General features: G+C 50.9%; 1 protein-coding gene across 1 annotated transcript; it reads left to right on the forward strand.

Moving 5' to 3' along the window:
* Positions 1–9212: 9212 nt before the first annotated feature.
* LOC311200883 (olfactory receptor 14I1-like) lies at positions 9213–10139 on the forward strand (the record flags this gene model as incomplete). The annotated part of the gene is made up of 1 exon (XM_084275186.1): positions 9213–10139. The coding sequence occupies one exon, from the start codon at positions 9213–9215 to the stop codon at positions 10137–10139; it is 927 nt and encodes a 308-aa protein (XP_084131312.1).
* Between the last annotated feature and the right edge of the window lie 2826 nt (positions 10140–12965).

The following is a 12965-nucleotide window of genomic DNA, read 5'->3' on the forward strand; positions in this document are numbered from 1 at the left end:
CCAAAGCCTCCTCCTTGACACTGCTGCTCCACCAGTCATGTCTGAATTCCCTTGATGTGCGGGTGTTGAGGTTTAACCCTGCTCACTGATGATGTCATCATGCATGGGAGATTCTTTTGGGCAGTTGGCAGCAGCTGCCCTGGCAGTCCTCCCTCACAACAACCAGTGCTCCCTGAGCTTACTTTCTAGTGCAGCACCATGTGAATCAGGAAGGGCCTTGATGCTGTGCAAGCACTGGGCAGCAATGAATAAATTATCATGTGTCACCAGTGCTGGATTGGTCACAAAACAGGACGATGTGTTGGTTCTACCCCCTGTTGTGATTATCCCCTGATGCAGAACATCACAAGATCAGAAGGAGCAGATCAGCTCTGGTTGGAAAAGTTCTTGAGGTTTCTCTTTGTAAAACCACAGAGGGTTGTTCCAGGGTCTGCTGGAAGTGAAGCTCTGATGTGTGAGTGGTTAATTCATGCGTGTAGAAGCCTCAGCTGACTTGTGGTGCCTCAGCAAGAGGCATTAAAGGACAAGATAGAAAATAAATAAAAAGAGGAGAGAGTGCTGTAAATGCTTGTGGTAGTTCAGCCCCAAACAGTGTCTCAGCACCACACACCACTGGCTCACTCCCAGAGGAGAAAGAGACAGAGCCTCTGTTGGTTGGGATAAGGAGAGATCACTGAAAAAAGCACCATGAAACTAGAACAATAAACAGCCCATGACACTCATACCCGGTGAGAACACAGAGTACCTTACCCACCTGAGGATTACAGAGTGCTGCAGGACAGGAGGACCAACCCAACACCCCAGCTGCACTCAGACTGCCCTGGAGGCACCCAGGAGTGGTGCCCAAACCAGCTCCTTTATGGAGAAGTGCTGTCAGGTGGTGTGGAAAACAGCCAGGGCTAACTCAACCTCCCCAAGCAGCCAGCACAGGTGAGATAACTGTGGCCTGACCAGAACCAGGATAATATCCACCCCTTTTTGCTCACTATCTACATCATGGCCAGATGGCTTTGCCTCTGCACTCCCAGTTGCTTTGTTTCCATTGCTGCAACCACCCCCACAGGGCACCCCCACAGGAGTTTGCCAGACCCATCAGCCGCTGTAGGTGCTTCTTCCTTTCCCCAATCTATTACTGCCAGGCAGTTGGCATATGATGCTGGTGCACTCCACACAGACCTACACCACATGGGTGAGGAACATTGGACTTCATCAGGATTGGTGGGTAGCTGCAGATCATCAGGATCATAGTAATTCATCTCTCACATGGCTGATCCCCTCAAACACTGCATACTCTGCTCTGTGGTCATCCACTTGCCTGGCCAACACATGACATCTTCACTGAACGGGTACCTTTCCCCCACACTTGACAGAAGTGGCCTCCAGAGGCTGAGGGCTTGAGACTTCTTTCCAATCACCTTGTCAATGAGTCCTTTTCTGAACAGGGATCCCAGCTGCTTGGCCTCCCTGTCTTCTAATTCCAGGCTGTGTGCCCCATTGTCCCAGCATCGGAGTAGCCAGGGGATGATGTGCTTCCCTGGAAGGCAGCTGAAATCTTTTCTCATTTCTCCCAGCTCACTCATGTACAAGGGTCAGGTTATAATGCTCACTCCCGGAGGAGAAACAGACAGACGCTCTGTGGGCTGGGAGGAGGACAGTTTACTGACAAAATCACTGTGAAAAAATGATAACAGCACATCACAAACTACACTGACATCCAGTGATAACAGAGAGCACTTTACTGACCAAAGGACCACAAGGTACTGCACAATGCAAAGACCAGCCAAATGCCCCAGCCACACTCAGACTGCCCTTAAGGAACCCAGGAGTGTCCCTCCCCAACCAGCCCATTTTATGGGGGGTGATGTCAGGTGGTGTGGAAAACAGCCTGGACACACTCAGCTCAGCTGTGCTAACTCAGGTCACCTCTGCTAATTTAGCTCACCTCTGCTGCCTGCCTAGGGAGGTGAAATCTTGCCTGGCCTGAAACAGGACAGCTGTGTATTTAATCTGCCCTATCTGTCACATATTTCTACCTGTCCAAAGTAAATTGACCATTGTTCCCAGAGTGGATCTGCACACCAATGCTTCTGGTTGCTCTCTAGATTTCCCTTCTCCTTCCCCTTGGACCATTCAGACACCTCTCATCCATCCAGCTGCTGCTCTGAGTTCCAGGGAGTTAAACCCTTGCCTTTCTGGCAGTTGTCTGACTCATTCTGTCTTTAGCAAGCTCTTGAGTTGTGGTGATTTCACAGTCTCCTTCCTCACTAGAACATCTCTCACAGGGTTAAGCTTTGTGGCAGGTGAACCTCACTGGTGGCAGATTGCACTTGGCACACAGTGAGGAGTGTTTGATTTAATGGTGAATCTTGTCAGGTTTCTCCTGTTGTTGGGAAAATAACTCCCTGTGTGCTGCCTGTGTGCAGCCAGTTCTCTAAGGAAAGCAGGGGAGCTGGTACAGAGGGGCTGTAATGCCCCACTGTGGAGTGCAGAGAGAGACCTGATGTAAGGACAAGGGATGCAAGTCCCAGTTGGCTGGTGAGAGTCATGGTGGGCTTGTGGAGATGTGCAGCAAGGTTGTCCCCACTGCCTCAAGGGACCCTTTTTCAGACCAGTCCAGACCTCCTTAGGAGGCACCCTGGATCAATCTCAGTCAGAGGTTGTCACCTCTCCTCTACAGTGAAAATAATACCCTACACCCTTAAAAAGAAATCAATTTTACTCTGAGCTCCCTTTGAAACAGCTTCAATGATCTGTACATCTCTTGAAGACTTGAAGGTAATTCCATGAAGAGACAGAGCTCGTTAGGGCTTGCTTGTTAGTTTAATGAGCCCTGGGGTGCATTTGGTGCTGAGTCCTTGAAGCTCAGGTACTGAGAGGAGATTACACAGAAAACTCCATGTCAAAAGCAGAAGCCAAAGTCCCCTGAAGTATTAATGAGTCCCACTGAGAGCCATTGCTGGCTGAGCCTCCCCAGGGACTCGTTAGAACAGGTAATTGGAGGCCATGTTGGCTGGTAGGCAAAGGCAATGTACAAGCAGCTGAGATGCTGAGCAAGCCCTGGGTTGGTTTGATGAAGCACAAAGGCCAAGCCCTGACCCCCAACCCCAGGAAAGACAGGTCCTGTCCCTCAGGCATTGCTCAGGCTCTTCCTGGGACAGTGTGGGGTGTGTAATGCTGAGGGAAGAACAACAGGATGAGAGTTTCTCCTCATTGTTGGTCCAAAGCCCAGCTAGAAATTCATCTGCCCTCCATTTAAATAAAAGAAAGAGCAGGGAGACCCTCCATCCCCTATCAGATTCAGGAGGAAACATTGTTGAGAGATGAGGTCAAGGCTGAGGTGCTTAATGAAATCTTTGCCACTGTCTTTAGTAATAGGAGCAGTTGTACAGAGAGAATCCAATTCCCTGAGCTGGGAGACAGGGACAGGGAGCAGAATGAGCCCACCTCAATCCAGGAGGAGATGGTCCTGCTGCACCACAGAGATGTGCAGAGATCTGTGGGGCTGAATGGGATGCAGCCAAGGGTGCTGAAAGAGCTGGCAAGGGGGGTTCTCCAAGCCACTTCCCATCAGTCCTGGCTGACTGGAGAGGTACCAGCAGACTGGAAATCAGTCAACGTAACCCCCTGTATAAGAAGGGACAGAAGAATGATCAGGGAAATTACAGGCCTGATAGTTTGACTTCAGTCCCAGAGAAGCTGATGGAGCAGATCATCCTGAGCAGCATTATCCAGTTCATGAAGAACCCCCAGGTGATCAGGCCCAGTCAGCTTGGGTTCATAAGGGCAGGTCCTGTTTCATCAACCGTATCTTCCTCTATGACAGAGTGACCTGCTTCTTGGACAAGGGAAGGGCTCTGTATGTTGTCTACCTTGACTTCAGCAAGGCCTTGGACACAGATTCTGACCAACTTCTCCTAGAGAATCTTGCTGCTTGTGGCTTGGAAACTGTGGTGGTTCAGCCCCAAACAATGGCTGAGCACCACATGCTGCTCGCTCACTCTCGGAGGAGAAACAGACAGAACCTCTGTTGGTTGGGATAAGGACAGTTTACTGACAAAAGCACTACAAAAGGGGAACAATAACAGCCTCAATTGCACTCACACCCAGTGATAGCACAGAGAGTACCTTACAAACCCAACAATAACAGTGCTGCACCATGCCATGACTTCCCCTCCCCAGCCAGCCCCTTAGATGGGGAAGTGATGTCAGGTGGTGTGGAAAACAGCCCAGGTGAACTCAGGTCACCTGTGCTGGCTGCTTGGGGAGGTGAGCTCTGGCCTTGCCAGAACCAGGACATTATCCACCCCTGTTTCCACACCATTGACATCATGCCTGGATCTCATGTTTTCAGAGGATTGGGGACATTCATAACATCATTTATCTATTATTTAGACCATCTGCCATGGAGAAATTTTGTTATACACCAACAATTTAGGGGCTATCCTCACCTAGAACTATTACCTCTCAGGGTACACATTGGAGTTCTCTATACTTTTGCATCACTCATCAAGTGCACCCAGGTCCCTGAGTTAAAGCAATCTCACAAATGGGTTTGTCTTTGCCTGAAGCAGGAATAACCTGGTCTGTTCTTGCCAACTGGTTTTATTGTTTGATGGCAAAACCAGCTTGTAAACAGAATTTGGATCATTTTCTTCCCTTTCTCATAAAATTCCTCTGCTCTGTTGTCCCATGACATGACATCATCCATATAATGCAGGTGTTCTGGGGCTTCACACTGTCCCAACACACTCTGGATCAGTCTATGGCAGTTGGTGGGGCTGTGTTTCCAGCCTTGGAGCCATCATCCCAGATGTACTGGATTCTCTTCCAACTGAAGGCAAACTGTGGCTTGTATTCTGATGCCAAAGGAGTTAAGAAGAAAGCATTTGCTGTGTCATTTGTGGCGTAGCACTTGGCTGCTTTTGACTCCAGTTCATACAGGAGTTCCAGCATGTCTGGCACTGCAGCACTCAGAGGCAGTGTGACCTCTTTCAGGGCACGATAGTCCAGCGTCAGCCTCCCCTCGGCACTGGGCTTCTGCACTGGCCAGATTACACTGTTGAAGGGTGAGCGGGTTCTACCAATCACTCCCTGACTCTCCAGTTGATGATCAATTTCTGAATGGGAATCAGGGAGTCTCTGTTGGGTGTGGTATTATTACCTGTGCACCATCATGGTAGCAATTGGTACTCGCTGTTCTTCAATCTTTAGCAGACCCACAACAGAAGGGTCTTCGGACAGTCCAGGCAGAAGAGACACTTGTTCAATGTCTTCTGTCTCTGAGGCAGCTATTCCAAAAGCCCACTGGTACCCTTTTGGGTCTTCAAAGAGCCCTCTCTGCAGGATGTCTATGCCCAGTGTGCATGGAGCTGCAGATCATCAGGATCACACTAAATCATCTCTCACATGCCTAATTCCCTCAGATAATGGATATCTCTCTCCATGGTCATCCACTGGTCTGGCCAATACACAGCATCTTCAATGAACTGGTACCTTGCCCTTATACTTGGTAGAAGTCACCTCCAGAGGCTGAGAGCTTGAGACTTCCTTCCAATTGCCTTGTTACTGCCTCCTCTCTGGACAGGGATCCCAGCTGCTTGGCCTCCCTGCCTTCTCCCTGCTGCGTGCCCCATTGTCCCAGCATCGCAGTAGCCAGGTGATGATGTGCTCCCCTGGAAGGCAGCTGAAGTCTTTTCTCATGTCTCTCAGCTCAAGGACAAGGATCAGGTTATAACCTCTGGTATTGCCTCTTCAGGTCCTTGCAATGGTCCCAGTTCATCATCATCTCTCACAATGAGGACTGATTTCTTCTGGATAGAGGTGACTGACAGGCGTACTGGTTGGCTGTCTGGATCAGCTCTGGGGTTGGCCTCTGAGGTTTGAGTACCCATGGTGCTTGTTGGGGAGACTGCAGTAGCTGCACTCTCTGAGGTCCAGGTAGCTCCAGTGCCTATTGTAAGGGTTCTTTCTGGCTCAGCTGTGGTGTTGGTTTCTGAGGCCTGGGCAGCCACAGTGCCTCTGGATCTGTTTTTCTTGTCTAGGTATTTTTTAATGCCCTCCCACACCCCATGCCACCCCTGACCCTTCAGCCCAGGGAAGACCTCTTGGCAATATTCTTGGAAGAGTAGTTGGTAACATAGGTCCAGACAGAAATTCAGGAGAGAGAGCAAGACACATATGCTGGTCTGAACCCCCCAGGGATAGTCAACATTCTCAACTGATGCTGTAAAAAGCCTAAAAGGGAAAAGGGGAGGAGAAAGCACCCCTCACCTCATCCTCTACCGTTATCAAAACCCTCAGGCCCAGCCTTGGGCTCCAAAAAGGGCTGTGGTGGTTCAGCTCCAACCAGTGGCTGAGCAGCACATGCCGCTCACTCACTCCCACAGGAGAAACAGACAGAGCCTCCGTGGGCTGGCCTAAGGACAGTTTACTGACCAAACCACCATGAAAGGCGAATAGCCCACAGTGAATTTCACTTATACCCAGTTATGACCCAATAACTGCACAACATGATGACCAACCCAATGACTTGGCTGCACTTGTACTGCCCTGGAGGCACCAGGAGTGCCTCTCCCCAGCAAGCCCCTTTTATGGGGGAGTGATGTCAAGTGGTGTGGAAAACAGCCTGGGCTAACTCTGCTCACCTGTGCTGCCTGCCTGGGGAGGCTAATTCTGCCCTGAAAAGATCCAGGACAGATTGGATGGGATTGGGATGTGATTGGGATGGGATTGGGATTGGGATGATGTAGCCTAGGCACCCATTGAACAGGTGACATGTCAGTTTGCCAGGGTTGTTTGCCTCTGCCCCTATAAAGTCACAGGCTGTAGGAGGTGATAACTGCCCTATGACCTGCTCAAATCCTTCCACAAACTCTGCCAGCCAGGGACTGGCTGCTGAGGGAGGGGGAAATGTTTGAGAGACTGTAATAATGATGATTAAACTGTTGCCCAGGGGAGCAGACAGGAAGATGCCCAGGAAGAGGCAGAACTGCAGGAGCTGCAGCTCTCATGCGTTCTGTAAAGGGCAGGAGTAGGAACTGGCTGATGGAGCTGCTGTTGGACATGTGGTGCCTCTGGGTATGGATGGTCCTAACTGTGACCATCTGGTGTTTTTTCATTTGGCCAAAGGAATTCCCCACCAGGCTCAAAAATGCTCCTCATCCCAGGCAGCATTGCTCTATTGGACCTCGAACCCACTCATGTGTCTTGGACCACCTCTGGCCCTTCAGGCGACAAAAGGGGTTGGTGTCTGAGCAACTCTCTCCTGGCCTCCATCCTCAGTAATTCCCATGGGCACTGGGACCAGCAGCTGCCAGGCAGCCATGCACCTTAACCTTTACAGAGGGACAGAGAACCCTGCCTGTCCCTGCCTGGGTGTCCTGTCTCATGGGGAGACAAGGAAAGGTGATTGTCCTGCCCAGCTCTGTTTTGATCAGGAGAAAGGACTCTGCTGGACACAAGGATTTCTCCCCAGCCAAGGGAGGGAAAGGCAGTGAGAACTTCAGTTTCTTTCCAAACAGGTTCCCTGGAGCTCCAGGGAGGAGCCCAGAGGGGATGGAGGGTATGATGTCTTCACCTGCTCCTCTGCTGTGAGCTGGGCTGGGCTCCTGGGATGGACAGAAGGAGCTCAGAAATATTGCAGCACTGCAGAGAGACAGCTCAGCCCAGGAGCAGCTCCTCTGCCAAGCACACAGGGCTGGGGACACTGCCTGGAGGCACCGAGGGGAGACCTGTGAGGCTGAGAGAGCTGATGGATGCTGAGAGCTCACTGGAGGAGAAATCTCCACAGCACTCTGCCTGGTATGTCTGTGGGTGCAGGGCAATGCAGGTTCTGTTCCTGGAGGGATCTCCTAAAGCTGGGACATGGGGCAGTGTGTGGGGTCTGTCAGGAGGACAGGTTCTCTCTAGGACCAGAAGGTGCTGCCTGGAAGGGATGCCCTTCTGGCCCATCAGAGGGACAGGGCAGGACAGCTGTCTTCTCCTGGGCATTGCTGCAGAGCTGTGAAGCAGTGTGTGAACCCAGGGGTGCCCAGGGCTGTCCTTGTGAGCAGGGTCCTTGTGACCCAGGGTCTGTGTGCTGGGGCAGGGACTCTGCTGCTGCCAGGGTCAGCACTCAGCCTGGCTGGTGGGCTTTCCACAGCAATAGAGACAGCAGCTGTGGGTTGAAGGAGTGACCCAGGGAAGGGCAGCACAGGTTCCCTTTTCTGTAAGAAAATGCTGCCTGGGTCAGCTTCACTTCCAGCTCCAGCTGATTCTTGAGACATTCCAAAGGGACTTTGAAAAAAAAAATCAAGGAAGCATTTTCCTGCAAGGCAGAGTCTGCTTTGACTGTTCCTCTCCTGTGGGCTGTGCTGTGGTAGATGAGAAATTATTTCTCCCCAAAGAATATGCAATGAAAACTCGAATCTTATTAAGACTTTGGAGCTTCTCCTGAGCCCTGCACACACAGAGGTTCCCAGGGCAGAGCCCTGATGCCAGGAGGGGTCTGCAGAGCAGAGCTGAGCACAGGGCAGGTTGGATGAGGTCTGTGAGCACAGAGTAGGAGGTGACATGGGCAAAGAGAAGCAGCTGCAGGGACAGCTGCAGTTAGCAGAGACATTGGCAAGGAGGAAGATTGAGCTGCTCCCAGCAATGCCCAGGCAGTGGGGATTTGGTACCTCCCTGACATCACCCACCGTGCTGACACTTTCCCACAGCAACCCCCTGGTTTCTGCCACCCAGCACAGACTCTGAGACAAGACTTCCACGTTTTCAGTCTGAGAAACCTGCGAGTACCTGTCTGTCTGTCCCTGTCCTTGCAGCCCTGGCTGGACTGTTTCTCACGGTTTCCCTTCCTGTCCTTGCTGCCTTTGTCCCACCATTACCAAAGCTCTGCTCTGCCCTCAGGTGAAACTGGAGTGACAGTGCTGAAAAGCTCATTCTTATCCACAGGGCATTTAGTCTGAGATCACACCATCCTTCTATTTACTGACTGCTGCCAGGCAGGACTGAGTTCTTGAGAGCCACAGCTGACCCTCCTCCCAGCAGTGGCACGCTGGAGCCAGCACAAAGCAGACCTCCCAAAAGGGACCTGCCAAAATCTTCCTGAATACAGGGAGTCAATCTGAGGGCATTCCCTAAGAATTAGAAGACGTTTTCCTAAAAGAAGAGTTCCATCACTTCTCACTGTGTCTTTTCCTCCTTGGACAGGTCTCCACACTTGATGGCAGCAGATGTCCAACAGCAGCAGCTCCATCAGCCAGTTCCTCCTCCTGCCCTTTGCAGACACAAGGGAGCTGCAGCTCCTGCACTTCTGCCTCTTCCTGGGCATCTACCTGGCTGCTCTCCTGGGCAATGGCCTCATCATCATCACCATAGCCTGTGACCACCACCTCCACACCCCCATGTACTTCTTCCTCCTCAACCTCTCTGTTACTGACATTGGCTGCATCTCCACCACTGTTCCCAAATCCATGGCCAATTCCTTGTGGGACACCAGGGCCATCTCCTACACAGGATGTGTGGCTCAAATATTTTTCTTTGTATTTTTTATCTCCACAGAGTACTTTCTTCTCACAGTCATGGCCTATGACCGCTACGTTGCCATCTGCCACCCCCTGCACTACGGGACCCTCCTGGGCAGCAGAGCTTGTGTCCACATGGCAGCAGCTGCCTGGGGCAGTGGGTTTCTCCATGCTGTGCTGCACACAGCCAATACATTTTCCCTGCCCCTCTGCCATGGCAATGCCCTTGACCAGTTCTTCTGTGAAATCCCCCAGATCTTCAAGCTGGCATGCTCAGAGACGTACACAACGGAAACTGGAGTCATTGTGGTCAGTGCCTGTTTATATTTTGGCTGTTTTGTGTTCATCGTGGTGTCCTATGTGCAGATCTTCAGGGCTGTGCTGAGGATCCCCTCGCAGCAGGGACGGCACAAAGCCTTTTCCACCTGCCTCCCTCATCTGGCCGTGGTCTCGTTGTTCCTCAGCACTGGTGTGTTTGCCTACCTGAAGCCCCCCTCCATCTCCTCCCTATTCCTGGACCTGGTAGTGTCTTTTCTTTACTCAGTGTTTCCACCAGCAGTGAACCCCCTCATCTACAGCATGAGGAACCAGGAGCTCAAGGATTCCATGTGGAAACTGAGGACTGGATGTTTCTAAGGAGCAATGAACTGCTCATCTTCGGCATATCACTGGCCATGGAACTCACATTAGGACCAGTCTGTATTATTTGTTTTTTTAGTTGTTGTTTTGTCTTCTTCGTAGCACAGATAGATGTGTGCACTTCACTTTTCTCAGCACGTTTCCACCTCTACTTGCTCTTTGGTAATTCAGATACTGCTCAGCTCTCCAGTGTCTGCTTTGAGCTTCAGGGAGTTGGAAAATATCCCATCTTTCCAATGTTTGTTTAAAAATTCTCTCAGAAGTTCAATGCGTTGATAAGTTACATTTCTATGTATCTGAACAAAAGTTGGTTTGGAGAGAATCTCCTCTGAAAGCTGACCCCCTTCATATGCTGCAGGATGAGCATCAGCCAGCAATGTGTCCTCATAGCTAAATAGGTCAATGGCATCCTGGGGTGTATTAGAAGAGGTGTGTTCAGTAGGTCAAGAGAGGCCTTTCTCCCTCTTGCCCTGGTCAGACTGCATGTTGTGTCTAGTTCTGGGCTTCTCAGTTCAAGAAGGACAGAGAACTCCCTGAAAGGTTCCAGGGCAGGGCCAGCAAGATGGTTAAGGGAATGGAACACCTTCCTTATGAGGAAAGGCTGAGGGAGCTGGGCCTCTTTAGCTTGAAGAAGTGGAGACTCAAGGGTGACCTTATTCATGTTAAGAAATACGCAAAGGGTGAGAGTTGGGAGGATGGAGCCAGGCTCTTCTCAGTGATGGCCAGCGTAGGACAAGGGGCAATGGGTGCAAGCTGAAGCAGAGGAAATTCTCTGTGACTATAAAGAGAAACTATCTCACTGTGAGGGTGATGGAGCACTGGGACAGGCTGCCCAGAGAGGTTGGGGAGTCCCCTTCTCTGGAGACTTTCAAACCCACCTGGATGTGTTCCTGTGTGGTTTAGTGTAGGTGATCCTGCTCTGGCACAGAGGTTGGACTAGATGACCTTTTGAGGTCCATTCGAACTCCTAACCTTCTGTGACTCTATGATTTTGTGATTCCTACACAACGGAATGATCCTAAAAGCTCCTGTTCTCATTTTCAGGTTCAACCAGTGTCCACCTTAGGAAGTGCTAAATGTGCAGGTAGGGCTCCAAAGCAAAAGATTTGAGTGCTGAAAGCTATTCCTGGCCTGAAACCTATCTAGGAAGCCTACCAGCATGTAACCTTAGGGCTCAGGTCTTTCCTTTCCTAGGGAAGAGTCCTAACAGTGCCTGTGGACATTTACGGGCTCTCCCAGAATCCAACATTGACACGCTAAATGTAAAGCAGTAACCTCAAACGTAACGTGTGATGGTATAAAAGTCTTCTTGGCCTGAAAACTCCCCATGTAGCCCACTAGCAGCCACAGTAACCGTGGGGCACAGGGTTTTCATAGACAATGTAGTGGTATGAAATTTGCCTGATGTCTTTTTCCAGCTCTAACAGCGTCCACCTTTGAAAAAGTTACAAGTCCAGCTATAATTCCCAAAGAAAAGGTTTGAGGTGTGAAAGATGTTTCTGACCTTCAACATGCCTGGGTATCCCATTAGCAGCCCCAGTAACCCTGGGGCTCAAGGATTTCCTTAATAAGGGAACAGTCTTAAAACTACCTGACATCATTTCTGGCCATACCAGCGTCCACCTTTGAACCTGCTAAATGCCCAGCAATACATCCCAAACTAAAGGTGTGAGGGATGAAAGATGTTCATGGCCAAACATATCCCCAGGTATCGCACTAGCAGCCCCAGGAACACGGGGGTCAGGGCTTTTGTAGCCATGGGAGGAGATGTAACTCTGCCCAACATAATTTTCCAGCTTCAACAGTGTCCACCTTCAACTCACTGCTCAATGTCCAGCACCAGCTCCATGGCAAAAGGTGTGAGGGCGGAAAAAGGTTTCTGGCCTGAAACCTCCCCAGGTATCCCACTACCAGCCCCATTAACCTTGGGGCTCAGGGCATTCCTAGCCACAGGAACAGTCTTAAAATTTCATTTTTGGGCTCTGCCATCATCCACTCTCGAATATGTTGAACAACCAGCAGTAGAGTCCCAGGTTCTTTAGCACTTATTGCTGTCATTTTGTTATCTCTAGGGAACCTTCTTGGAAAGAAACTGAAGTTCTCACTGACTTTCCCTCCCTTGGCTGGGAAGAAATCCTTGTGTCCAGCAGAGTCCTTTCTCCTGATCAAACCAGAGCTGGGCAGGACAATCACCTTTCCTTGTCTCCCCATGAGACAGGACCCCCAGGCAGGGACAGGCAGGGGTCTCTGTCCCCCTGCAAAGGTTAAGGAGCATGGCTGCCTGAGAGCTGCTGGTCCCAGTGCCCATGGGAATTACTGAGGGTGGAGGCCAGGAGAGAGTTGCTCAGACACCAACCCCTATTGTCACCCGAAGGGCCAGAGGTGGTCCAAGAGACATGAGTGTGTTCAAGGTCCAATGGAGCAATGGTGAAAGAGGGCAGTGCCTGGGAGCAGCAGTTTTGAGCCTGGTGTGGAATTCCTTTGGCCAACTGACAAGACACAGTTACGACCATCCATGCCCAGAGGCACCACATCTCCAACAGTAGTTCCCATCCCCATCCCAATCCCATCCCATCTGTCCTGGATCTTGCCAGGGCAGAGTTAACCTCCCCAGGCAGGCAGCACAGGAGAGCTGAGTTAGCCCAGGCTGTTTGCCACACCACTTGACATCACTCCCCCAGAAAAGGGGCTTGTTTGGGAGGGACACTCCTGGTGCCTCCAGGGAAGTGCAAGTGCAGCCGAGTCATCGGGTTGGTCATCATGTTGTGCAGTGACTGGGTCATAACTGGGGAGAAGTGAAATTCACTCTGGGCTGTTCTCCTT

The sequence above is a fragment of the Gallinula chloropus genome, assembly GCF_964237585.1.
Source record: "Gallinula chloropus genome assembly, chromosome: 25".
In the NCBI taxonomy this organism is placed as follows: Eukaryota; Metazoa; Chordata; class Aves; order Gruiformes; family Rallidae; genus Gallinula; species Gallinula chloropus.